The 27,420-nt window shown below is 46.2% G+C and overlaps 1 protein-coding gene across 3 annotated transcripts in view; it reads left to right on the top strand.

The window, feature by feature from the left end:
• The window catches only part of Marchf3 (membrane associated ring-CH-type finger 3), a 152,030-nt gene that overhangs the window by 113,486 nt on the left and 11,124 nt on the right, over positions 1–27,420 (top strand). For all 3 annotated transcript variants that reach the window (XM_006254749.5, XM_063277492.1, NM_001007759.1), the window contains one exon: positions 24,128–24,337. In XM_006254749.5, the coding sequence (XP_006254811.1) occupies positions 24,128–24,337 (210 nt within the window). The remainder of the gene's footprint in view (positions 1–24,127; positions 24,338–27,420) is intronic.

The following is a 27,420-nucleotide window of genomic DNA, read 5'->3' as shown; positions in this document are numbered from 1 at the left end:
GGACCTCCACAGGGGTGGCAACAAGAAAGAAGAATTCAGTGTCAGGAGAAAGGGGAAGTTTAGTTAATGATCTCGGTTCGTTAATTCCTATGAGACAGAGCATACATATCAAGCCCTCTCCACATAACAGCCATCCACATAACAGCCACCCACCTTGAAACAACACATAAGGGTACAGGGCTGTTCATCCCTGAAGTCTTCTTGAGGAAGGATAGCTGCATAGCACAGTGGACTAGACCAGATTTCCTAAGTTCTGTCACCACAATAAGCCATCTCACCTCTTGAAACGACTGTAAGGATTAACCCAATTACTGGGTATAAAACACTTAGAGTCAAGAAACATGAAAGCATGAAATGGGCAAAACATGAAAACATGAAAATGGGCAAAGGTCTTTCTGCCGCCTTTAGTGAATTGCCTTGCATTGGGATTTCTTTCTGTAAAAGGTGATGCTTCAGTTCAGTTGCCCAAGTAGTAGGATGTTCTCCTTTGTTTTTAGATGCACAGGATTTTCCCTGAGACCCAGGGACTGGGCTGGTTTTAGAGTAATTGAAGGAAGATAGTTATTTAGGGTATTTCTGCCCCCTCTCCTACCTCCAAACCCTGCTAGCCAATTAAAGCACCGTTGTTGGCAACAATAAATATTTTAACAATGTTAAAGGCAGAGAGTGCTGAGAGGGGCCAAAGTACAGCCTGTACTACAGACATGCTGAGAATCAGGTGAGTGAGCCAAGGCTATCCTAGGGGAAACAGCAAGCAGACCTCGAATCTGAAATAAAAAGCCATTCCTGCAAGCCATGTAGTGGATGCCGACGCCGAGACACTGAAAGCTCTGTACATATGTTCTCGGGGTTTTGACCTTGAAACATTAACTGGAACTTAGAACTAGAACTAGTCTGATCTGTGACTTAATTCCCAAACAGTGCAATGTTGGCCTTGCCCCAGCAGGCTCTGCTTTTGTGAAGGCCTCATCAAGTGACCTCTTTGTGTAGCCATTTTGCTACTTGACAGTCACTTACAGAAGTTCATATTTGTAGATTGCCTGTCAGGATCTGGCCCTGTACCAGGTTCTCAGGACCCTATCATGTCATAGCCCCTCTGCTGAGGGACAGATACAGTGAAATAATAAACAGACAGCATGAAGATTTTCTAAGCCCAAAAGCAAAGGGAAAAAGAGGTCTATTTCTCCTTTCCAGAAACTCTTGGAATCTCCCCAATTTGCCATTGCAGCCTCTCCAGGGAAGCTGGCTTCCCAGGGTGAGGAAATCAGGCTTTTAAATGGATCCCTCCCAGAGGTCTTCTTTACTGAGATCTTCAGACTGGCAAAAATCCCGGAGAGAAAGGGCTGTTGATGGGTGTTCATGTGCTCACACTATAGTGTTTTAAAAGTGCCATGATCCTTTCCCATCTCAGTCTAACACCTACAGAAGGCTCTTCAAAGTTGCCAGTGTCAAGTTCCAGCCTGACTGGCAGGATGGTCACTGCTGTCATTAAACAAGGCAACAAGGCAAATGACCTTGAGAATGTGTGAGGTGCTCTACAAGATTTAGGGCCTCACCTACAAAAACCTCACCCAGACGGTCACCAACGGGGAAATTCTCATTGCACAAATGGAATGCGACCATTTTCAGAGTTAATGATGATTGAACAAGTTGAAAGTGAAAGGCAAACCTCATTGGCCTGGGAGAGGCTGACCGTTTGATCATCCCCAGCTGAAATGAACTTGCTGTTTGACCACAGCCATAAAAAGTTGTCTTTGGTTTCTCAGCCGGAGAACAAATGAGAGCCAGGTGCAGGCAGATTTTTTTTTTTAACAAGTGACATCGCTAATTGACTTTTCCCAGTCTTACCAAAGGGCAGCGTATTCACGGCAGCCAATGGGACTCCGCAATTTCATCTGGAGATGAGCATGCATCTTCTAAATATGGCGGCCAACGCTGCCTGTGCGGGTAAAGGATTAAGAGTACTGATGCACTAGTTCTCATTCTTATTCTCGTAATTGCTTTAATCATTACTCTGTTTATCACTTGGATCTGCCTTCTCATTAAAGCAAGAAAATTCTATAGCATTTAATTTTAAAATCAATGTGACAATAACAGCTCTTGTTGCTGGAGGAAGCAGTTTTAGAAGTCATTTATAAATTTTATTTGTCAGTCCTGAGATGCTAACACTAGCTGCAATTACTGTAACACCTCAGATTTGCACTTTTGGGGTGCCCTTTTGATCTTCCACTCACTGCAGCCGTTCAGTGCCCTTTACTCCTGTCTCTGAGCTCCTCTTTTACCTCCTTTTCTGTACCCCACAGCCAGCCATTAGTCATTCGTGTTAGGTCCAGAGCCCAGGACTGTTATGTATACACAGGCTGTGATGCTTTTTTTCTCAGAGGCTGAGTTGCAGCTCATAATGGCCAAAGCCATAGCTAGTTTTTATTAGAGCCTCCAGACTGGACACCACCTCCCGGTTTGACACCGACCATCTGTGTGGCCATCTGTGTGGCTTGGTCAGTTTCTCTGCCTCACTGTGGAAGAGGGTCGGCAAGGACTCTCCATGACATCTTCTGGTCTCTAAAAGCTAAATGCTCATGTGATTTAAAAATGCATCTGGGATTAGACAATGTCTGATGAGAGGGCACTCCCTTACCATGCAAGAGGCTCTGGGTTTGATCCCCAACACAGCAAACAAACCATACCTTAAAGGAGCACGGTATCTCTCACCTTCTTACCCAAGTTGTCTGCCTACCCAGGTCTCATGTTCAGTCCTAAATATTTTCCTGCTACAAAGCATCCCAGTAAAACGAGTTAGCTCCAATCCATGAGAGCTACAGAGCAGCCATCTCATTTAGCCCAGTGTGGATGAATTCCTGTTGTGGTCCAGCTAATACAGCTTCATGAGGTCTGTGTCCAATTGTGCATGGCTTGAAAGGAAGGAAAACGTTAAAGCTGTAAGAAGCATAGAGAAGGGGCCGTCCTAATACACATGCATCCTACACGCTCAGAGCCAGCAGGCCCTCAGCAAGCTGTTGTGTGTTGACAATGACAGTGTACTCAGAGGCACCCCCACGAATAACGGCCCACTAGAAAGAACACTAGAATGAAGGGAATAAACACTAGCTGTGAGAAGACCCACTGCATATAACCATAGTCCCAGTTCTGGTTATGGCTCCTTCCTCTTCCACTGTTAGGACAGTGGTTCTGATTGAGCAGGTTGCCACGGAAGCCCACATCACTATGTGCAGACAGACTGCCGGGAACATCAGTTCCTAAGAGTGGAGATTCTGCCACAGGCTCCCTTGGGACATACGTGTGTAATAGTCACCTTTGCCCAGAAAATTCAGGAAGCTGGAGATCAGCTCAGCAATGCAGTAATTGAGGTAAAACACCAAGAAGTGGTGGAAATGTGGTTAAAAAAAAAAAAAAGACTTTTCTGAATCTGGTCCTTCTTGATCAGAGAGATGTGATTTTTTTTTCTCAGAGAGGGCACAGTTAGGTTTCCATGTTCCTATTTCCTTTACACAGACCTGGCTAACTGATAAGAATTGTATGAACAATGTAAAAAGCTACTGCTGCGAGTCAAAGGTCTACTTAAATTGAAAATGAGAAGTGTTTCCACACATATCAGCTGCCTACATGAAGCTAGGAAAATGAGGATTAAGGATTTTTATCAAAAAATTGTGATCCCCCCCCTCCGCCCCCCGGAGCTGAGGACCAAACCCAGGGCCTTGTGCTTGCTAGGCAAGTGCTCTACCACTGAGCTAAATCCCCAACCCCCTGTGATTTTTTTTTCTTTTAAGACTCTGTAGGGGGGTTGGGGATTTAGCTCAGTGGTAAAGTGCTTGCCTAGCAAGTGCAAGGTCCTGAGTTCGGTCCCCAGCTCTGAAAAATAAGAGAAAAAAAAGACACTGTAGGAATAAGGCTTTAAAATGTGCCCTGGATTCAGTGTACTCTTCAGGTACCCAACAGAGAGAAAGTACTCACGGAGCAGGGAGAAACTACATATAAAGCAGGAAAAGCTGCCCACAGAGCATGAAGAAACTACTCATGATGTAGGGGAAGCGCCCCACAGAGCAGGGAGAAGAAACTACTCAGGGTGTAGGGGAAGCTCCCCAAGGAGCAGGGAGAGCTCCCCATAGAACAGAGAGAGCTGAGAGCTCCTCATGGAGAAACCGCTTTACACCTTGCCACTTTCTGTTTCAAGATTTACTCCTGAGACTGGAGAATAGTTAAGAGCAGTCCTCTTCCAGAAGACCAGGGCTCAATTCTCAGCACTCAGGTGCCCAGTTACAACTGTCTAACTCATTTCAGATTATGTAACAGTCTTCTGGCTTCCATGCCACTGCTCACATGACACATAGACATACTTGCAGGCAAAATACCCATGTGCATAAATAATATAAATCCCTGGGAAATATTTAATACTTGTATAAGTGCTCATTTCTTATATATTACTGTATTAATTTTTATAGATATGTGGCTATATACATTGATTCATACATGTCAGACTTGAGTAGAGCAATACCATACTCAGTGTTTTGGTTTTTGTCTGGAATATTCATCCAATTAAAAACAGAGTTTTGCTTTAGAGTATCCATCAGCAACCCCTTATGGCAGGAGATAATTTGACAATAATACCATAGGGGTTTTAAGGTGCTTTGAGGAAATTCTGAGGTGGATCTTGTGTTTGGAGCACCAACAAGCTTCTCTCTCCATCAGAGTCTGTGAGTGCAGCCCAGGGAGTGAGGTACGTAGACCACAGTCAGCCATGGGCTGCTTGAGCATTAGTGGATTGATAGCATCATCTTTCACTGAGGAGTTTGAATGTCTTGAGAAGGAGCCCACATTTTCCAGTTGCAAGCTTGGCTGTAGCTCACCCGCCCAGCCCTCTCACTGGCTCACCTGGCCTGCCTACTGTTCACTAAGCGGGGTGATTTCTTCCACCAGTCTATATGTCTTCCTACAGGCATTGGTCTTTGGTGAAGCTTCTAGATGAGCCTAGTGATCTCCTCCCTCTTGTTCCCAATCAGGCTGGAGAGTCTGATGTACAACCACAAGGTAAATGGACCTTGAGAATAGCATTAGCTTTATGGCTTGTCCTTGAGTATAATTGTTGATAGCCACACATTACCTTGACCTTTGACATCAAACAGACCTTCCATCAAACTCTCTGCTTCCATGTGGCCTCGTGGCCCCATCCCGACTCTGCCAGCCATTCAGATGACAGGTCAGATGGCCACACGCCACAGCAACCCTGAATCCTGCAGTCAGTCGGCCTTGTGATTTCCTCTTGGTTTGGGTGGCTAATTTGGCAGTTGTTTCGTTACTTAACGCTTAGCTACAAAGAAGCTGTTTTAAGGTATCTATTAAATTCACAGCTTGCTTCATTAAAAATCACTTCATTAAAGAAGCAAGCCAGCCGAAGTGCTCGCATGGCCACGCCAGATGGAGGGAAGCTAAGTGCTCGGCGCCGTGCTTTCCGCCTTCGCTGATGGCAAAGGATTAATTTGGGGGAAAATCCAATTCCCTGCATAAAAGGAGTTACATGAGAGGATTCTGTTATTTTAAATTGTTCTGACACTTGCAGTGAACTTGGGTTAAGATAACCTTGTAATCCACATTTTTATTAAGACCTGGTTCCTCCCCCTTCTTCATCCCACCTGGAAACTTCAATGGGATGAGATTTACAAAGGCAGAAAACACCAAGGATTGTTGCTTGTGACTTTATTTCCACTATTCTGTGTTTCAAAAAGCAGAATGGGGGCAAAGTGGAGCTGGCAAACAGGTGTGTGCCCGCTGCCCAGATAGCAGCGTCCTCCCCAGAGCAGCTTCTTAGCGGCAGAGAAAAGGTCTGTGCTATTCTCAAATCCATCCCTACATAATCCCACATGGTAAGAAAATCCAGCCAGGTTTTCTTTAAACACATCTGGACAGAGAGAACGAGGAAGTCAACACGAGACTGGACTCCCATGGCTGACTTCCAATAAGCCTGTATGAACAGCAAACACTGGCTGTTAGGGGGTTGACAATTAAATACATGAGAACTGGGGGAGGTGGAGGTAAAGTTGCCCCCCCCCAGACTGCTGGCAGGAGAGCTTTGCAAAGGGGAGTCCAGCGAAATGTCACCAAACGCTGCAGCTGATAGCCATCTTCCTCCTGAATCCTGCCGAAATAACAGGGCACGGTTAACTCTCAGGAATTGCCTGTGCAAGGTACCTGGCAGAACAGAACCAAGGAGAGGCATATATTATAGGAGGCACAGATTTCTGAAACAGTTATAGAATATGCATAGCAGGCCCTGCTGAGGTGCCTGCCAGCCCCCCGGGTGCCTCTTAAGTCAATAACGAGCTTTTAATTCTAAAGAAAGAATGCGGAGCTAAGAAACCCCTTGAGAAATACTGGGAGTAAGATAGGGCCTGCCTATGGGACAGCTGTTCTAGCACTGGGCATCACCAACACAGATACTGTAACTTCCCTTTGCCATCGAAAGGGGAAGAGTGCTCCATCTGTGATGGGAGCTCAGTACTTAGTCCCTGGTAACCCTCTGCTCTGCGGTACTGTGCTGAGAGCCTTACTTTCCAGAGTAGGCCTGAATTAATTTACTTTGAACCCACCTATATTTTAGCTCTAAGGTGTTTATACCCCAGTTTTTCTCTCATATTGACCCAGGCAAAGAGAAAATAGTATGCTATCCTACCTCAATGTCTTCTATATTCCTACAGTAACAAAACCATTGTCCTACTTTGTAGATAAGGAAGTTGCAACTCAGAGGTATGAAGATCCTCTTCCAAGATCTTAAATACTTTTAGCCTCGGGGCTAGTGAGGCAGAAGAATTGGCCCTCACCAAAGTCCATATGGTTTCTACATATCTGGTGTCTTGAACCAATTGGGTCTACTGTAACAAAATATTATAAATAAGGTGACTTATAAACAATAGGTGTTTATTCCCTACCCTGATGGAGTCTGTTAGATCCATGATCAGAGTGCCAGGATGGTCACGTCTGGCAAGGGCCCTCTTCCAATGTTGTAAATTGTTGACTTCTTATGACATCTTCAAATGGCAGGAAAGGTCTAACTCTCGGTGGTCTCTTCTCTAAGGGCACTTATGCCAATTATGAGAGTTCTAGCCCCATGACCCAGTCACCTCCCAAAGGCCCCACCTCTAAATACCAGCAGCCTGGCCGTTCTTGCTTTGCTCAGACATGTACACATGCAGAGTCCATGACTTCCTGACCAGTCACCAGGTTTTCCACAGAAATGAGGGTTGAAGATACAGTCATTGGTAGAGCACTTGCCTAGCATGTGAGGCCCTAGGTTCATCCCTCATACAGGGAACAGAGGTAGGACAAAGAGGAGGGAGGGAAGCAGGGAAAGGGAGAGAGAGATGAAGAGCATTGTTAATGAAGCCCTGGTTTCCTATTGATACTGAGTTTGTCTATTAAATCCAGAGCTTGTTGTCAAGAGGGAAGAATATATAGATGGAACTCCAAAACTTCTTAAGGAAGTAGAGCTAATTCAGTATGAGAATATCATGGTGAACATGTTATTACACATGTGCCAAATGTGTAGAATGAAAACACCAAGAGCAAACTCTGGGGTCATCCATGGACTTAGAGAACAGTTGCATGTTAGTGTAGGCTGATTGATAGACACATGTGCCATGTGATGCCTGTTGATGATGGCAGGCATTGGTTTCTTTTCTAATTTCTGTGACAGAAACAACTTAAGGTACACAGTTCACTGGGACAGAGAGGACCGCTAGCAGGGCTAGCTCCTCCCCATGGCGGCAGAGCATAAGGCTGTTTGCTTTCCTCATGGTTGACCAAGAATTAGAACACACAAGCTGGAACTGGGGTCAGGCTATAACCTACAAGGCCTGCCTCCCCTCCACAAACTCCCAAAACAGTGCTACTAGCCAGGCACCAAGTGTTCAAACACGTGAAGGGGTCATGGTGCAGTGGGTAGTGGGAGTAGGAACAGTGGTATATGGGGATTCACTTCTTTTTTTTTTTTTTGGTTCTTTTTTTTTTTTTTTTTTCTTTTTTTTCGGAGCTGGGGACCGAACCCAGGGCCTTGCGCTTCCTAGGCAAGCGCTCTACCACTGAGCTAAATCCCCAACCCCCGGGGATTCACTTCTTATTCTGCTTTTCCGTGAACCAAGAAGTGCTCTACAATAAGTCTGTTTTTGAAAATCCCTAGGGCAGCAGCATGGCACAAAAGCCTGAGGACCCACATAAAGGTGGAAGGAACTGTCTCCACAAAGTTGTCTTCTCCCCCCATCCTGTTGTGGCATACATGCACAAACTCACAATTAATAATGATAATAATGTTTAATCCCCAAATGTACCAGATTGAGTGCTGGGATAACTGAGTGGCAGTTCACCCTGTCTTTCACACTCTAGTCTCATTGAAATAGATGTTAGGGCTGGAGAGAGGGCTCAGCCGTTAAAGGCTAGGCTCACAACCAAATATATAAGAGAAATAGACGTTAGCTCTACTAACCCAATGCTAAGGTAGAAAAACCATTCTTCATTTCCAAAGGGCTTTGCCTGTCCCTTCCTCTCTCCTCTCACCCGGTTACTCTTTCTCCACATTTGAGTCTCCCTTTCACTGGATCATTAGTCACTGGTTTCCTCTGAGAGAACTTCCAAAGGAGAGAGGCATTTGAAAGCCAGGAAACTCAACAATGTGCAGAGCCTCGTCCCTCCTATCCGTGATGGTAGCTGAACACAGTGAGGTTAGGTTCTCCAAAGATGCTCATTGGAATAACTCACTCTGTCAAACTTCGTTTCGCAACCTGTGAAAAACAACACTGAATTTCCCCTGGAATTACTTGTGTAATTGCTTCAGTTCTCTGCTTCCTGTTCTTGACAGACACAGCTGGTCTGGGGAAAGATAAGAACAGATCCTGGCCAGGTCTCTGGGTCCTTGGCTTTGCCGTCCTTCTCTGTTAGTCATCATGCATGTGTTCCTACACTGGCCTTCTCTGCTGTACAGTTGCCCCTCAGTATAAAAACATGGGGAGCTTGGGAGCTTCTGGGGATAACCCTTGCTTTTCAAGTCCGTCATCACTGATGAGAGGGACAGATGTGCACTGCTGGCATGTGAGAAGAAGCACAAGGCAAGATGTGTGTGGGTAACACAAACAACACAAATGCAGGGAAATGTTTTTAAGTTTTTCCCACCCCTTTTGAACTCTGAAAGATTAAGCTTGCTTTTATGCTATGCCACTTGGGAGGACGTATAAACCTATAAAGACCCTGTGAAGACGGAGATCAGATTGAGAGAGAAACAATGGTCTCCACTCAGTGTTGTGTCAGTGCTTTATCTTCAGTGACGGTACTAACAACTGGAAGGTGGAACCAGTGTTGAGATTCAAAATCTTGCAGGACCCAGAAGGGAAATGGCTGAATAGTTCATAGGACACACTGGCAGTGAGGTTGTCATGAAAGATGTAAGACTGGATGTACAGACACTTCCTAATCAGCCCACTTCCCCCAGAGGCTTGCTGTCTGCACAGAGGTGGTGTGAGAAATGCCCCAAGAGACAGTAGTAAAGAGGGCTCCACTGCGTTCCTAAATATGTGGCTTTACCATCCAACTCCAGAGGTCACTCGTTCATCATAGGCCATTTCCAGCTGCCGTAAGATATACCTGGTATTGATCTGAACACAGGCCCAATCAGGTGAAGGCAGCAAGGTAACAGGGCACACCGGCGAGGCTCATCTTGCAAAATGGAGGTTTCTATGAGGGAATCTGTAGGAGGATGCTTCGGGTGTTTTTAAACACAGCATTTTTCCAGTCTCTATTTTTTAACAGCTTTACACATTAAAGTAGAATTCACACGTCATGAAATCCCACATTTAAATCTTACCAACTCTGTGGCATTCAGTGTTTTTCACAGAGCCAAGTAACCATCACAGTCAACATTAGAATGTTGCTACAGCTCCCTAGAGAGACACCACACAGCTCATCCTCCCGCACCTCTGGCCATGGCACTGGCCCTTTGAGATTGGCCTCCTTGACTTGGCACAGGATTTGCAAGATCCAGCTATGAATTCACAGGAACAGGATTGTGGACCTCCTAGCTGTGGGCAATGCTCACTTCTTGATTGCTTGCGTTCATGTTGTCCTCCCACTTACCTCCTGTGCTGTTGCCTGGGCCCCTTCTCTAAGCATTTAAAGCTCTCCTATTCCTAGGTACAACCACCTCTACTTTAGCAGTTGGAAACAGGTACAGGGATGGCCGTGGTTTTCCCTTTTGAAGTCTGACCCTATCATGGTGAGATGATGAAGTCTGACCCTCTCCCTATCATGGTGGGATGATGAAGTCTGACTCTCCCTACCGTGGTGAGATGATGAAACCTTGCTCTCATTTTTCTCTCATTTCATGGAGGTCATTTATAGATTGACTTTTTAAATATTAGTAGAATCCTTGCAAGCTCCTTCCTCAGCAAGCTCTTTCCTTAAGTTCATTTATCCATTCAGTGTACTCGCTCTCTCATTCTACTGCCTTATGTCCTATAGAGATCATTTCTTAAAATCTCACATTTTATGCCTTTCTTTGCTCTTTGAGCATTTTACAGGGTGGGCAGTGCTCAAGGGCTAAAGAGAAATCTTCCTCTCAGGTAACCAAACCCTACTGCCCATCTCCAACTCATCAAACTCCAGAGAATCATGCTAGACCAGGGGCTACCTTAGAAAATGTGGGCAGAGAATCTCCAACACTGCTTCTCACCCTCTCCTGTGTCTCTGGGATACTTTGAGAATCTGGTAAAAAGTGTATATTCAAATACAAGTTCAAAAGGATGATGGGTTTCTCAAGCTCTTCACCGTAAGTCAAAGTGCCCCCATCTAGAAAGTTGTGAAAACTGAAAGGGAACAGTTTTCTAAACATATTTTTCTAAAAGGGACATATTTTTCTAAAAGTGAGTCCAGCACTTATAATAAAATATCTGAAGTCTGAAAATATCTGAAGTTCTCAATCTTTCATAGCAGTTTCCTTTCACACAAGCAGGCCATGGTATGTCATGTGAAGCACACCAGTTAGTGGATTGCTGCCTTGGGCGAGAGTACACCATGCAGTTGTGCCTATACACAGGGCCTGGGTTAGTGATTAATTTGGTTTCTTCTATGCTTGACTTGGCTCTGCCATAGGACTCCTCTGGGTACATATCTCACGACCACTGAAGCCCAAAATGTGTGTGTCTCCCAGCTGGAGTAGATGCTTCCCACAGCCAGGGGAAGCATGCTTATCCATCCAGCCAGGGCCCTCCATGCCCCTCCCACACACACTAGTTCCTGAAGTCATGACTCAGGATATAGTTGAGCTCTCACCCTTACCCCTTAAGAAAATCTTCTCAGGGCGCTGGGGTTAAAAGCACTCGATGTTCTTAACAGAGGTCCTGAGTTCAGTCCCCAGTACCTATGTAACTGCAGAGGGCACCATCAACTGGCAAAGCAATCTATAGTCATTGAACATAAGGTAATGCCACCAAAATAATCAATACTGCCTTCCCCTCTGTGACAGAGTGCCACATATTCACCTGCTCTGGTCATCTACACCAAACCCCATGGGAGATGAGCAGAAAGTCCAGGAGGCAGTAAGAATGGGTGGCTGGGCAGCAAGTGAGAGACTCTTCGGTGAGGAGCCTAACACGGAGCATGTCTGAACTCTTGAAAGCATGAGCCACTCACATGATGCAAATGGAGATGTACAACATCGCCCAAACTACTCTTGCAGGAAGGGCTGCCTTTGAAAGTGACGCAGAGTTACCAAGCAACATTAGGAGCCATCAGTATTGGCACAGCTCGTGGGTTTAAGCACTGAATCAAGTAGAGCCTTGAGAAGATTCCAGCCCTCCGTGTGCTAGGGTATACCTACCTTCAGCAAGGTTAGCCAATCTATATCCTGCATGTGGAGGGGTGTGTGTGTGTGTGTGTGTGTGTGTGTGTGTGTGTATGTGTGCCAGTTCTGTTCATCTTAATTCTACCCAGAGATATTCTCTGGTTTTCAAGAATTTGTGTATTTCTTCAGCCAACAGTTATCAAGTGCAACTTAATAATCTTAGAAAATAGGAATAGAGACGTGGACAGGCCAGGCACATGCCATATTCTAAGAAGGCTTACAGGCTAGGAAAAAAGGCTTTTGTAAAAGCACGCAAATATCATTTCTGAAGGTGAGAAAAGTCATCAAGGGATCAAAACAAGTGCCCATGGTACAGAAGGTTGGAGTGTGTATGTGTAGATTGGGGTAACCTGTGAAGGTGGTGCCATGAGTGACAGTCCAGCCGTAAGAGAGAAGTAGGGAAGAGGAGCCCCAAGCAGAAGGAACAACCACTCAAAGGACCCAAGACAGGAATGGGAAGAAAAGAGCTAGACTACAGATGCTTAAACTTCTCCGTGGACCCTTCGGCTGCCTGTTAGAGCCTTGCACTTTTAACTGCATAGCAATAATTACATAAGAACGTGAAGGAAATAGATTACATTAAAATGGAGTTATCAAAATATTTAAAAGGCAGTGATGCAGTGAAAGGCAAATTCTTCTTTATTAATACATTGTGTGGCAGATCAAGTAATTATCTTTGAAGCAGCAATATTTCAGACTACCTGCAACAATTGTGAAGTGATATGAAATACCCATGGCTCTGGGGGTGGCAAGTGCTGCTAATGACATTGAGATTCTCTGCATGACTCACTAAGAGGTTCAACTGCAGTTAAGTTTCTAAAACCAAAGGTGAGGTTTTTTCCCCTGATCCAAAACCATAGATCCTGTGAACCTACCGTTGGCCCCTTGGGTCTATGCATATAAATACCCGAGTCATGCAAGACTCTTCGAAGAGTGTGGAGTTTTAGAAAGAAAAGTGGTGCCGTCTCACCACTCTGTGGAAACTTGCTTCCAGGACAACAGGGATAGAAGAGTATAAAGGAAGATTGCTGAGTGGCTCAGAAAATAAAAAGGGAGCTGGGGAAAAGGTAATAGTTGGCATTAGAGGCCAGGCGTAATGGCACGCCATCAGTCTCTGCACTTAGGAGACTAAGGCCAACCAATCCCACGGCTGAGGCCAGCTCGAGTCAGCAGTGAGACCCTACTGGGGTCAGGGGAAGAAGTGCTGGCATTAGAGAGACTTGAACAATCCAGGAGATAGGACTTGCCCATAGATTGGTTGGGGCTGGGAAGAGAGGAAGAAATGGGAGGTGACACTAGAGCCATTGACACTGTGCTGCTACATGCTGGTGTGGCCCAATCTGGGAGGGGCATGGGTTCACTGGAGTGACGGATGTCCTTTATTCCACTGTGAGATTTGAACTCTCTGCCTTGTGAGATTTGAACTGCTTATTCCACACATGGAAAGGTATACAGTAAGCTCCCATGCACACAAGTTCAGAGCTCATAGAGGGGCAGCCTGAGGGGTGATGTGTGTGCTCTTTAGTTGAGCCTGATGTTTTCAGTTCAAGTGGGAACCTGCAAGTTCTACATCGTCTCTGTGTCAAGTAGGGAAGTCCCTTTATCACCCCTGAAAAAGCTGACTAAGGGAGATTCCCACGTTTTACTCCAGAAGAGGTGAAGAAACTTGATAAAAGTCATGGTATCAAGGAAACCCACATGGAGACAAATGGACGCTGCCACACCGCCCTCTTCCAAGCCTGTGTCTTCTCCACTGCTTTCTCAATGCTTCCGTGCAGGAAAAAGTGAGAAACAGGGATTAAGATTCCAGGGAGAGCAAAAGCAGGAGAAAGAAGTGCTAAGAGAGTGCAGGCCAGAGGCTTTGCATATTGGCTCCTCCACCATCTGACCCTGAACAGGCAAGGCTTAGCTTTCTATCTGGAATGGGAATAATGACACCAACTAACATCATTACATTCAGGAAAATGCTCAAACATGCACGTGAGAAACACTCAATGCGTATTTCTGGTTAAACTAGAGCTGTTTCATTTTTAAATGGATATTTGCTATTGTGGACTTCTCAATTATTTCAAGGTAGTCTCCTCAAAAGAGATATTGAGAGACAGAATAATTGTAACCCAATGAGTACAAAGAACCTTGAATAATTTTGCTGGGTTTCTCGCGCTATTTCATTACCTGTCGAGAAGAAATGACATGGTCATTTTCATCTTAGAAAATCTTAAATAGAAACTACAGGTTTTCCATCTTATAATAACAACAGAAGTAGCTGTTTCGGAAATCAAGTGAAATATTCGATATATGGTTGTCTTTAATCTAGACTAAAAGCAATGAACTTGATGATTTGATGTTTGCACACAACAAAATACTTTTCTTTCCAGTCAATCTAATTAGTCTAACTAATACCATAGGATCATTCCTGGTCAGGGCTGCCGACTGCCTCTTTATTGGTTCATTTTCACTGTCTACGATGTCTCAGTGCTGCTTCCAGGTCAAGCCATGTATAATAAACAAGAACAAAGTCCCTGGGGCCAGGAGAAGGCTCAGTGGTTCAGAACACCTGCTGCTCTTTCAGAGGACCCAGGGTTCAGTTTGCAGCATCCACACAATGGCTTACAACCATCCATAACTCCAGTTCCAGGGGATCCACCCTCTGCTCTGTGGGCACCAGGCACACTCATGATCTGTATACACGCACTCAGGCAAAGACTCGCACACGTAAACTAAAAAGGAGCTTTTCCGTTTTGGCTTGGGGCGAGGGGCTTCTAAAACAGCATTTTTCCCTATAGCCTTGACTGTCCTGGCACTCGCTCTCTAGGAGCTAGGCTCCAACTCAGAGATCTGACTGCTTCTGCCTTCCGAGACCTAGGATTAAAGGCATGTACACCATGCCAGCCTTAAAATAAAGAGGACAAGGGGGAAAGGGAGGGCAGAAGAAGAAGAGGGAGGAGGAGGGGGAGAAAGAGGAAAAAGAAGGAGGGGGAGAAGAAACAAGCTCTGGTATTTTTGGAAGGTTTTTTTTCTCATCACTTTGAGTCTCTTTTTTTTCCTCATATTACTTATAGGCCTTTTGCGTATATATTACAATTTCTAGTTTTGTGTTTTTATGGGATTTCCGTGTGTGTGTGTGTGTGTGTGTGTGTGTGTGTGTGTGTGTGTGTGTGTTTGTGTGTGTTTGTGTGTGTGGTTTTTCTTTGGCTCTTTTTTTTTCTATTTGTTTGTTTTATCCTGTTCTGGTTTGTTTGTTCTTTATTTTAGTTTAGTTTTTAGATGCCGGTTTGTTTTCTAATGAGAAAAAGAAAGGGTGTGGATTTGGGTGGAGGGGGAGATAGAGAAGATCTGGGAGGAGTTGAAGGAGATAAAACTTTAATCAGAATATATTGTATGAAGAAAATCTATCTTCGATTTTTTAAAAAAGGAAAAATTACTAGGGTATTGCTAGGATAACACTGTAACTAAATAAAGAGAAGGAGAATTAGCCTCTTCTAGAGATGAGCCCCAATTGGTTATCCAGCACAAAGTAATCACATCTGCCCAAGCCATACCAAATGTAGTCAGCACTTGGCTTGTATGTGTGTGTATGTGTGCGTGTGCGTGTGTGTGTGTATGCGTGCGTGTATGTGTATGTGTGTGTATGTGTGTATGTGTGTATGTGTGTGTGCACGTGCGTGTGTACGTGTGTGTGCATGTGTGTGTGCGCGCGCGTGTGTGTGTGCATGTGTGTGTGCGTGTGTGTGTGTGTCTGTGTGTGTGTGTCTGTGTGTGTGTGTGATATGTTGTTGTGTTATGTAACAATATAAATGTCTTCAAGGAGGTTTTACTGCAATGGATAGCAACAAATGAATCAGTAACAAAGAAATGATGCTTCTTTCTGACAGTCATTCTGTGCCCTGTAGAAAATATGCCAGCTGTTCACAGATGTATGTTTGTGGTATGCATGTGTGTGCGTGTGAACGTGTATGGGATGGGGAGGAACAGAACCGAACACCAGGTGCCTTCCTCTACCGCTGTCCCCACTGTGTTTGTACAGAAGGGTCTCTTCACTCACCCTGGAGCTCACTGATTGGATTGACAGTCTGCCCAGTAAGTCCCTGGAATCCTCCTGTCTCTGCCTCCTGTCCTTCCCTTCCCCATCAAGCTTTAGGGTGACAGGAGCACATACCATGCCCAGCTTTTACAGGGGCACTGGGGATCCCAAATCAAGTCTTCCTGCTTGCATAGCAGGTGCTTTGCTACTGAGCGCTCTCCCTGACCTGTAAGCATTTTCAGCGAGCAGAGGCCTTTGAGCTAGGAGTTAAGTGACGAGGAGTTAACCATTCAGTAACGGGTGAAGTCCGTTCTCTGAAGGGGAAGCTAGTGGGAGACACAGTCAGAACAGTGGGATGGGGTGAGGTCTGACCCTGTATTTCCCAGCAGGGTGGATTTTATTAGAACTGCTGGGGAGTTGAGAATGAGTGTGTTTGGTATTTCTAGATGACGATGACTGCTGTTTCTGACTGGGCTGTGAGGCGGCAGAGAGGGACCGGGAGTTATCATCTCCAGACATAATAGGGACCCAGGCTGACCTGGCAGCAGTGAGAATGGGATGAAGTGCCCAGACCGAAGCTGTCAGTTTGAGATAGTACTGGTACGGAGGAGCCACAAGAGCAGGGTAAGACACGGAAAGGAGACAGGCTCGTGAGTGAGTACGATAGCAGAGTTGTCATTTACTGATAAAGAGATTTGGAAATAAAGGCTTGGGCTGCTTCTGTTAGACGGATGACATTTGAGTTGTCTGTTAGTCATCTCAGTGGTGATGTGGAGTGGGGCGTTGGATGTGTACAGCTAGAGCTATGGAAGGAGGCCCAGGCTTGAGCAATCGTCTGATAAGTTCTGACTTCCAGCCTGGCTGCATGGGCATCCACAGTGAGCATCTCCTTAGCTTCCCTGGAGTCAGACTTTCCCTCTGCCCAGCTCCAGCTGACCTGGAAGTGCATGCAGGGACAGCACGGGGATTCAGGGACTCAAACACTGGTAGCAGTGTGTGGTCTGCTTTGCTTCAGGCAAGGAAAAAGCATGGTATTCAGGTCTTATCTCCAGTTTTTTTTTTAAGGCTTTTTTTTTTATTATTATTAACTTGAGTATTTCTTATATACATTTCGAGTGTTATTCCCTTTCCCGGTTTCCGGGCAAACATCCCCCTCCCCCCTCCCCTTCCTTATGGGTGTTCCCCTCCCAACCCCCCCCCCATTGCCGCCCTCCCCCCAACAGTCAGGTTCACTGGGGTTATCTCCAGTTTTTAAACATGCAAAGGGTCTGACACCTCCTTTCGTCACACTGCCCCCTCCATGTTCCAGCTCCACAGACAAATCAAGGCAGTTCAGCCTAGAACGTGTGCACTTCTAAAGTAAGAACTCTCCCAAGAAGCTCAAGTTGATTAGTAATTCTCCCAAGGACCAAGCGAGCAGGGCACATTCAGACAAGAACCCAGAATGAGTGCATACTGAAACCTGGCCTTCTCTGCCTCAATTCCAGCTCTGAAACATGTGTGTGTCCTTCTCCAAGTTTCTTTCATTCTCATGATGGCTTCCAATTAAGGAGATTTGTGGGAGGAATGTAATTGATGGAAAGTTTTTGCCACCAAAATCTGGTTCTGGTACAAAGTCACCTACAAAGTATTCTTCCTAGCTTGGGGACTTAACCTTGGCCTCTCAAGGCAGAGTCTACTATCCCCTCATACCCACCCTTCAGTGAAGGACTGTGCTGGCCGGACTTGTGTCAGCTTGACACACAGACTAGAGTTATCTGAAAGGAGGGAACCTCAATTGAGACAATACCGCCATAAAACCTGGCTGTAAGGCTTACTTAGTGATGAGGGCCCAGCCCATTGTGGGTAATGCTGCTCCTGGCTGGGTAGTCCTGGATTCTGTAAGAAAACAGGCTGAGCAAGCCAGTGAGTGGTACCCTTCCACATCAGCTCCTGCCTCCAGGTTCCTGCTCTGAGTTCCAGTCCTGACTTCCTTCAGTGATGAACAGCAATGTGGAAGTGTAAGCCAGATAAACCCTTTCCTCCCCAACTTGCTTTTTGATCATGGGGTTTTGCTGCAGCAATAGAAGCCCTGACTAAGACTTAACGTAGTGACACTGTAATCAGGTTGAACCCACAGTATGCCCACCTCGGCGGTTCATCCCAGTCAGCCAGTGAGACCATTCACTGGTAGTAGCATGCCGCACTAACTCCCCAGTGTCTCAGGCCCTGCTCTGCTCATCACAGTTGGGTTTCTCCTCGGTTTGTTTGTCGGTTGAACTTAATTCCAAAAATAGATCAGCATCATGACTCAGGGACAAGTTAATGATTAAAATGAGATCCCCACAGAAAAGTAGGCAGCGCAGCTCACTGCTGGCTATTTCAACACAAAGATTTTAGTCTGCTTCCTGGGTTGGTTTGTCCACTTGTTTGCTTGTTTGGGCCTTTTGAGACAGGATCTCCCCTGGTAGGCCCTGCTGACTGCTGCCTCTCCAGTGCAGGGATTGGACGTGAGCCTTCCCAGCTGCCTGCCTCATTTCTTATGGCACCAGAAAAAACAAAGCAAGATGAATGCCCCAGCCCTGGGGGTGGGCCAGTCAGCTGAAAGATGCCATACAGATTAGTATCCTCCAGCACTGACCTTGGTCTTCAAAGGCAACCAACCACCAACCAAGTGTTAGCCGAAGAATAAGATTAAACTGGCCATTTAGCTGCAAACACTATCCACAGTGGCATGGTGGTGTCTCACACCAGGCCAAGCACCATGAACAGATACTGTTTATGCTGATAAGAACTGGTAAGTGTGAGCCCCCTCCTCTGTTCTCCCCCCTCTCATTTTTTGCTAAGGATGAAGATAGGAGAGAATGGTTATGAGCACACTCATTAGGGCTAGACCCGAGACAGAAGCCAGGGCCGCTCTTGTACGGCTTACCTTCTACAGAAATTATTGTATGGATTATTAGGTCACATAGAAGATAATCCTGGGCACATACAGTGAGGGCTCAAGAAACAAGTGTCATCCTTGCTTCAGCATGTGAACCGTGTGTGCCCTGTGTACAGCAAGCACTGTTGGGCACTGCTTGTGTAGATGAGGCCCAGCAGGAAAATCAAGGCCGCTTACACCTCCCTGGTGTTTGCTGCATACTTAGGCGATGAGGCACCACTGCAGAATGAGTGCCTCGCTGGGTGCAGGGTGAATGTAACTGAAGCAGAGGGCATACAGGAACCGGAAAAGCAAAGGCATTGCAACTGAGGTCAACCTTTGCCCATTGTGAATTAGGCCGATGAGCATGATAATGTTGCGGAGATTAAATGCCAAGAAACTGGTCCTTATTCTGGTTAGATAAAAGAATTAACATCCATCAAAGTAGTAGCCCAGGAAATTTTGTAGAATTACCATGATAACATCCCGGGCAACCATTCAGCAACTTGAAATATACTCCCCAAACCCCTGCTTTGCACATCCACAGAGCTGGCATGACTTACCATGTCTTGCCTAAGTTTTAAAACAACCTAGCATACACTTGTGCTCACCACCCAGTTACCATGTGGTGTAAAATACAAGTGTTGATAGAGAAAACAAGGAACAAAAAGTGGAGGCTAGTTTGAATCCCACCTCTGCCACTTGCTTGCTAGCTCTCCTTGGGTAGGTTACGAAACTCGCTCCTCCCCATGTCTGTCTCTGAGAAGTGGGGAATACCACAGGCTCTAGTTCACACTGGTGTTCTAAGGTAAGTGCTTTTACTGTGGTGCTGTGTACCAGCTAGACACCCACGTCCCCCTGTCTCTCTGTGTTTCTCTGTCTCTGTCTCTCTTTGTCTCTCTCTCTTGCTCTCTGTGTCTGTCTCTCTCTGTCTCTGTCTGTCTCTCTGTCTCTCTGTGTTTCTCTGTGTTTCTCTCTCTCTCTCTCTCTCTCTCTCTCTCTCTCTCTCTCTCTCTCCTCCCCTCCTCTCCCTTTCTCTCCTCCCTCCTTAAATATGAGTCTGTGTGTATAAATGTTCTATACAAAGCATGTGTAGATATAGCTCTATGGTCCATGTTCATTTCAGAAAAACAATATATTTCATAAAACCTTAAAACCACTCATATCTCATAATTCTATGCCAAGAACAACCACTGCTTTGTCAAGTATCCCTCTAGTCCATGTTTTAGTAAATGTGTTTCTATGTCTGCATAAATGTATCTACATTATAGGATCAGAGTATACATTGTAACCAGAAGTTTTTCTACCCAGCAGTAGACCATGTTTATAAGCAAAAGATTATGTCATCACTTGATATTACTATTTTAAGTAATTCTGTAATTTATTTCATATTGTTAGAAATTTAGGCCAATCAAATATTCTGTTACAAACTCTGCTGGAATGGTTTATATAGGTATTTGTCCATGTTCTCCTCAACAGCAGATTGTTGCCACTCTTCCTGCCCAGAGAAGCAAGTGGCACATGGGGTTCAAAAAAAACACATACTTCCCATAACTGAAGACACTAAATTGAAATATAATCAAAGAATAAGCAGGGCCTTCCCAAAATGGTGCCAATAAAGTACAATTGGACACAGACAAAGTGGACGTTTCTCTGGGATACAAGATCAGAGAACAATTAGACTGCAAGACACGGAGAACAAGCTGTCACAGATGCCATGGTTTTCACTTTTATGGAGGGAGGGGGTAGTAAGGCTTGAACCCAGGCCTTGTGCATGTTGTGTGTTCACTGTGCCATGGAGCTGCTTCCCAAGCCTCCGTGTGTTTGTTTTGCTGAATAAATATGGGGCTGGGAAGACAGTTCCATGGTTACAGCACATGCCATGTGTACAAGTGAGGACCAGAGTTTGCATCCCAGAACCTCATAAAGCCAGATACAGTTGTACCTGTCTGTAATCCCACCCCCAGTCCTGTTGTACTCCCAGAAGATGGGAGTCAGACAGAAAAATGCCAGAAGCTGGTGGACTAGCTAGCCCTGTGTACCCACCCGTGTAAACTAAGAAACCCTGTCTCAAACAAGGTGAAAGAGAGGCCCAAAACCCACGGCTGTCCTCTCATGTACCATGGTAATACACACCTACAGTCATTACATGCAAAGATACATTAGATAAATAAACAGAAATCTTATATCTGTGTGTCAAGTGAATGCTGATTCATAATTACTTCCTTTCATAGCTAGAGCATCCCTTGCTCAAAGCATTGCCAGAGGCCACTTAGAGAAGTAAAATAATAAAATGTTAGTGTTGATAAAATATGTCCATCAGGTGTAGTGGTTCACCCCTTTATTCCTGACATTTGTGAGGCAGAGGCCAGCCTGATCTACACAGCAAGTTCTAGGCCAGCCTGATCTACACAGCAAGTTCTCGGACAGCCAGAGATGCATAGACCCGTGTCCAGAATTTCCCAGGGAAGGAAAGGGAAGTTGTGGTCAAGGAAGCAAGCAACCTCTGCACACGTGAAGCATGTTTACTGGGGACCCTGTTCCTGTAAATGCGGGTGCAGGGGTGAGTGCACGGACTTCCTGTCCACTTCCAGGGAAAACCCAACTCTAATGGGACTGCTTTGCTAATCCTTGAGTGCCGGGGTTTTAGGAAGCTGAGCAATGTCTTGCATTTAAATATTTGGATATTTTACTGTAGCAATATCTGGACAGCAGTGGAGAAAGCCTGACCCGCTGTCTCCTCACTTTGGCCTCTGTGTCTCATGGTGAAATCATTTAACCTTTCAGAGTCTGTAGAACTGGGATAATAATGACCTATTTCTATCCTCCACTTCTTGGGGGTTGTGTCAGTATTTAGGCAAGAAAATGTCAGTTAATGAGAGCCCTCCGAAGCTTCTGAAGTGGGGGAGGGGGCCTACCAGCCCATGGCAGGGTTAATGGATTTGCACTTGATCCTTTGGGTATCTGTGTTAAATATTCATAATGTGCCGTGGGATTCATATCGAAAAGCAAGTAGACCCCCTTATCTGTGTCCTCATATTAATTCATGCCCACTTTTGAGCCGAGATTGACTCTTTCCACATCTCAGCCCAGTGTTCACGAGGTTATCACTAGAAGCTGATGTGCTGGGATCCAGGCAGACATGGGGAAGGACCCCTCCCACAGACACTGCTCTGGACCTTATCCCTCTGCCCCTTCTACTTATTCTGGAGGTTTCTGCCAGTCAAGCCCCAGCTTACCTGCTGCCTGTGTGGCTCCTGTGTTTGCTTCTGTCCTCACATGACCCTGTCTTTATTCTTGGGTCATTCCCATGCTCCCTCGTTCGTCAGCCTATTACAGTGTTACAAGAAGTGCTGCACTGGCCATTTGGGGCCTCTCCTCAGCATCCTGCAGGGCTTCTGTTTGGTGCCATCAAATGGCAGCACTGGGCATGTGCTGACAGACAGACAGACAGACAATCAGAGACTTGTTTGTTGGTGGGAACAGGATGGAAGACAGAGCCCACAGTGTCAGTCCAGCTACCCCATCATTATCCTGTAGTACCTCGCTCTCAGGGCTTGTTGGCCTCTTCTGTCACTACACAGGACAGGTGCTAGACACGGGAGCTAGAAATGTTCATTTGGTGGGTGGTGCTTCATGCTAATCTGTAGAAAAGCCTTCAGTACTGGTGTTTGCTGACACTTGTATGTAAATGCAGAATTGCACTGTAACCCCCTGCAGACTGCAGGCTGTGCTGGGGCATGCACATCTAAGGCAGTTACCGAGTGCAACAGCAGCAACCCAAACTCCTTTCAACAAGAGAGTCTCATCCCCAGGCTTTCTGCAGGTCAGAGGTGATCCTGAGTGAGGACATTAGGGGTCTGAAAAGCCAACCCAGGGACATTTCCTAAGTTTGTAGAATTGGACCAGTGTCATTCTGTGCTGAGAGTCACCAAGACTGTCCTTGGATTCAGTGATTCACTGGGACTCACAGGATTGAGAAAATGTCACATTTGAGGTGTGACGTTACATCAAAGGAATCCAGATTAAAAGGAAAAACAGGACAGGACAAGGTACCTAGGACACAGTCCCCACTACCAGATGTCCTTTCCCAGTGATGTCATATGGATGTACTTAAAAAAATTTTTTTACAGTCTCATATATAGCAGAAGATAGACTTGAGCTCATAATCCCCTTGCCTCATCTTCCCAGGTACTAGAACAATGGACATAAGCCAACTTACCCAGGTAGTTATGCTTTAATTTTAGCAGTAATTTGTATAAATATCTGTAAACTATTGTCTCTCAAGGAAGCTCACCTGAGCCTTAGAATCACTGGTTTCAGTTACACAGGTATAGGCTACCTGTGTAACTGACCTCGGCCACTTAGATTACAGACCCTCGGAACAAAAATAGGCACTAATATGTATCACATTATTGGCATAAACTATCGGATTACATGCCCTAAACCCTCAGGCATACAAAATGCTTATCAGACTATTATAAGTATTTAGACTTCTTAAGAGCCAATCCAAAGCCTGTCCTGCAAACACTTTTCTTAGGGATTTTCAGGATTTCAGCACTCAGGCCTGCTGAGCTAACCCCACCCTGCACACATTCTCAGAGTCAGTCTGAGAAGTCGGGCTCAACAGGTCGCAGGCCTCAGCTGTCACCTCTGTACTGCTCAGCTTCCTATCCCTCCAAGGAACTACCTGAAGCAGTTAATGATAAAGAGAAGAGTTTTATTTATGCTCATGTTTCTCAAGGTGCAAGTCCAAGGATGGCAGCCATGATGGTTTGGTCCTCTGATGAGGGCAGCATAGGGTCAGAGCATGTCAGAGCAAGTGGTATGTGTCAGCCTAAGCAAAGGAATTAAACCCACATCTCCCACGATGCCCTTTGAGGCCCTAATTCTGGTAACCTTGTGGCTGCCTCCCTTTTCCACACCACCTCCCAGAGTGCCACAGTACCTAATCTCACCACCCTGGGACCAAGCCTTCACGTATGAAAATCTGGGGATCACTCACTACAGAACCTAGCAGAGGAATGCTCATCTACTCTCACAGAATCACTGCAATTCCTAACAGTCACCATAGAACTCCTCTCACAAAAAGCAGGTCATCCTCAGCGAGGACTTTGCAGACTGGTGTAGTCATTGTTTAAGGGGCAGAAGCATGAGAGTAAGCCTTCAGTGCCTCCTTATCATCTTAGGTGGGTCAAAAGCACCTTTGCCCAGATCCTGAAACAAAGGCAGCTGGAGAATAGTGTGTCCCCACCCGTCACTGCCATCCTTCTCCTGACTTGTTTGTCTGTCTGTTTTCTGGCAGTGGCTTAGGAACCCTGGCCCCCAGCATGAGAAGCGGACTCTGTTTGGAGACATGGTGTGCTTCTTATTTATAACGCCCCTGGCTACCATCTCCGGCTGGCTGTGCCTTCGGGGCGCCGTGGACCACCTGCACTTCAGTAGTCGACTGGAAGCCGTGGGACTGATTGCTCTCACCGTGGCACTCTTCACGATTTACCTCTTCTGGACACTAGTGAGTATGGCCCGTGACCGTGGTGTGGGTGGCTCAGGCTGGCAGCACTGTCACCACTGGCTCCCCCACATCTGCAACACCTCTCACCTGCCCAAGTGGCGACAGACCTCCCAATGCTGGCAGGGCACACATGTGGTTTGGAGGCATTGGGGCGGGGGTGAGAACATGAATGAGAATGCCCACACAAACACACCGCAAGGAAGATCACATCAGATAGAAGAAAGCCAGGTCCCCAGCCCTCACCACACATGCCCTGTCCGTTCCTCTCCAGGGGACTGGGATTCAAACTGGTGTAAGGCATGGGGCTTGCTCTCCTGTTGCTTCTTGCTTTTGCTGGGCTCCCTTATGGTAGGTTATGAATGGCTTTCAATGCAGCCTTCTGCAGAGATCATGAATCCCGCCTGCTGCCTACTTCCTTCCTGCACCCTGACATGGCCTAAGTCTTTGCTGGACATGGCACTGCCTGATCATTATTCCGTGTGTTGGGATATTGACTCTGCTGCCCATAAAAGCACTAATTTATCTAGTTGAGAAGATTTCTGCTGCCACTGAAGAAAAGCCATTTCCCAATCAGTGTTCCCGCTGTGTAGAAGGGAGAATAGTTAAGCATCCCCTTTCTCATGCATCTGACTTCAGGCAGTAAGTTGATTGGTGAGGCACCGTAGGGAAAACCCCCAAGGGCACCATTTGCTCCCTCTTTGTGCTGTCCAGTGGGAGCTGAAGGACTCAAGAGGAGGCTGCTTCAAGACTCCTCAGATCCCAGCCTCCTGCATCCTGTGTGGGCACAGTTATAATCTGATCACATCCCATTGTTATTCAGTAGTATTTCCTGTCAAAAATGCACCCTTCCCACATCCCCTAGCACAGTGTCAGCACCTCGCAGTGTTCCTGGCTCCCCCTCCCTCCCTCTTCCTTCCACTGCCAATCAGACACTCTGTTCATTTCCCTCTTACTCATGGTAAGCTCTTCCGGCTCTGGCCTCCTCTCCCATAGTGTTGTTCACACAGTCAGGGGACACATTTCAGTCTCCAGAAGAGGGATGTAAGTTGAACAGCAGGAAGCTGGGTGTGTTCTGATGCCAAGAACTCAATGAGATTTCTGGTTGATTAGGAAATTCTATTCCCAGCTAAGGAAACCCCACATCAAACTATTTGTCCCCTCCTTTAATGGTGCACACTTTTAAAGTGTGTCCTGCTTCAATATCAATCAAACAAGGAAACTGATTCAAGCTTCCACCATGATGAGAGAATGGTTAGAAATAAGACAGGAAGCAGGGGAATGGGCTAAGGAGATGGCTTGGTGTGTAAGAGAATATAGTACAATGGAGCTGAATTCAAATCCCCAGCATCCATACCAGATGGGAGGCATGGTTCTGCATGCCTGTGACCCCAGGGTGACAGGGAAGGCAGGCAAAGGTAGACAGAGCACAAAAGCGCTGACCATCGGCCTGCAGATGAGCCTCTGGTTCAGCAAGAGACCCTTTCTCAAGGCAACGATGCTTATGATAGCTTAAAAGTCCTGTGCCACCCTCTGGCCTCCTGCACATACACAACAGATTAAGCACTCTGCATCTCATGCTGGCACCTGCACCCCTTGTCAGTCACTTCTCTGAGCCCTATTTAGCCCTATCATGACCCTGGTGTCATGACACTGAATTAGAGGATACATAGTAAACTGCTCTGGAGAGTAATAATTAAGCACAGGGAGGGTTTGGGGTTTTTGGGGGATTTTGTTTTGGTTTGGTTTGGTTGATTTTGTTTGTTTTACACCATAGCTAGACTATTTGGGGGTCTGGAATTTTTTTTTCATAGAACCGTATCTATGGTGAAAAGTGAAGAAGGTGGGCCCCACATGTCGGGCCTCCAGACCTAGCTGAGGTCTTGTAAATATACCTACCAGATAAGATAGGGGCTGGGGAGCGGAACACTGGGCAGAGAGGATGATGACAACTGCTTAGAGCAAAAGGCATGTGGCCTTGTCTCTTCCTCCAACCAGATGGAAGGAAGGCTCTGGCGGGAAGCAGGCCTCATACCAGGCTTGGCTAGAATGCCGTAGAGCATCTCCGAATGCTTCTACAAGGCTACTGTGCAGCCCCTGCATTAGAATAAAATTCAGCTTCCTAACAGCTAGCCACCTTTAAAGAGGACACTTCACCTTTCCCATTCAGCCTTCTTACCCAGAGAAACGGAGGAAATAATTGCTAATCCTGGGTTGTGGTTGTCATGAAGATTAAGTACCACAAGATCTGGTGACATGTCTAAGCACCCACCACGGGGCAGGGCCAGCGTCATCTTCCTGGGTCCTCCCTGTTCCTCCAAATTCCACCTTCTCGAAGCCTTCCAGAAAAATGCAGAGTAGCAAGAGGAAGGAATGACTCTCCTCTGTCTTGACTGGCGTGAAAAAAAGCACACTGTGGAGTCAGCTCAGCAATAGGTTACTGCATATAGAATAATTCCTTCCCAGATAAATGCTGTACTGAGCAGGCCTGGCAAAAGCCGTAATTCAGGAGCTGACAGCACTTGGAAAGTGCCCTCCGGCAGCAGCCCATTGTAAACAGGCTGTCAAGTTTAAGGAGAGTATGCTGTGAAAATGTCTCGATAAACAAACACGGCATCAGTCCAGGCCTGCTCCTCAGAGGGGCTGTTCCTGGAAGAGCCTCTCTGCCAGGTGCTGTGACAAGGGACAAGCATTCACACTACAAACCTCAAAGTGCCTTTGATAACTCATGACCACAACGGCCCTGTCATAGTGGGAACTCAGAGGCCTGCACCAGGCAGTCTGCTGTGTTCTTGAACCCAAAAGGCCAAGCCTTCCACAGTCTCCACTCCTCGTGATACAGGGCAGAAGTTCTCAACCTGAGGGTCTCGGCCCCTTTGGGGCCTGAATGACCCCTCAAAAGGGTCACATATCCTGCATTTCAGATATTTACACTATGATTCATAACAGTAACAATGAAGATAATTTTATGGTTGGAGGTCACCACAACATGAGGAACTGTATTAAAGGGTCACAGCATTAAGAAGCATTGAGGGCTGGGGATTTAGCTCAGTGGTAGAGCGCTTACCTAGGAAGCGCAAGGTCCT

The sequence above is a fragment of the Rattus norvegicus genome, chromosome 18 (assembly GCF_036323735.1).
Source record: "Rattus norvegicus strain BN/NHsdMcwi chromosome 18, GRCr8, whole genome shotgun sequence".
Classification (NCBI taxonomy): domain Eukaryota; kingdom Metazoa; phylum Chordata; class Mammalia; order Rodentia; family Muridae; genus Rattus; species Rattus norvegicus.
This window is presented reverse-complemented; position numbering and strand designations above follow the sequence as displayed.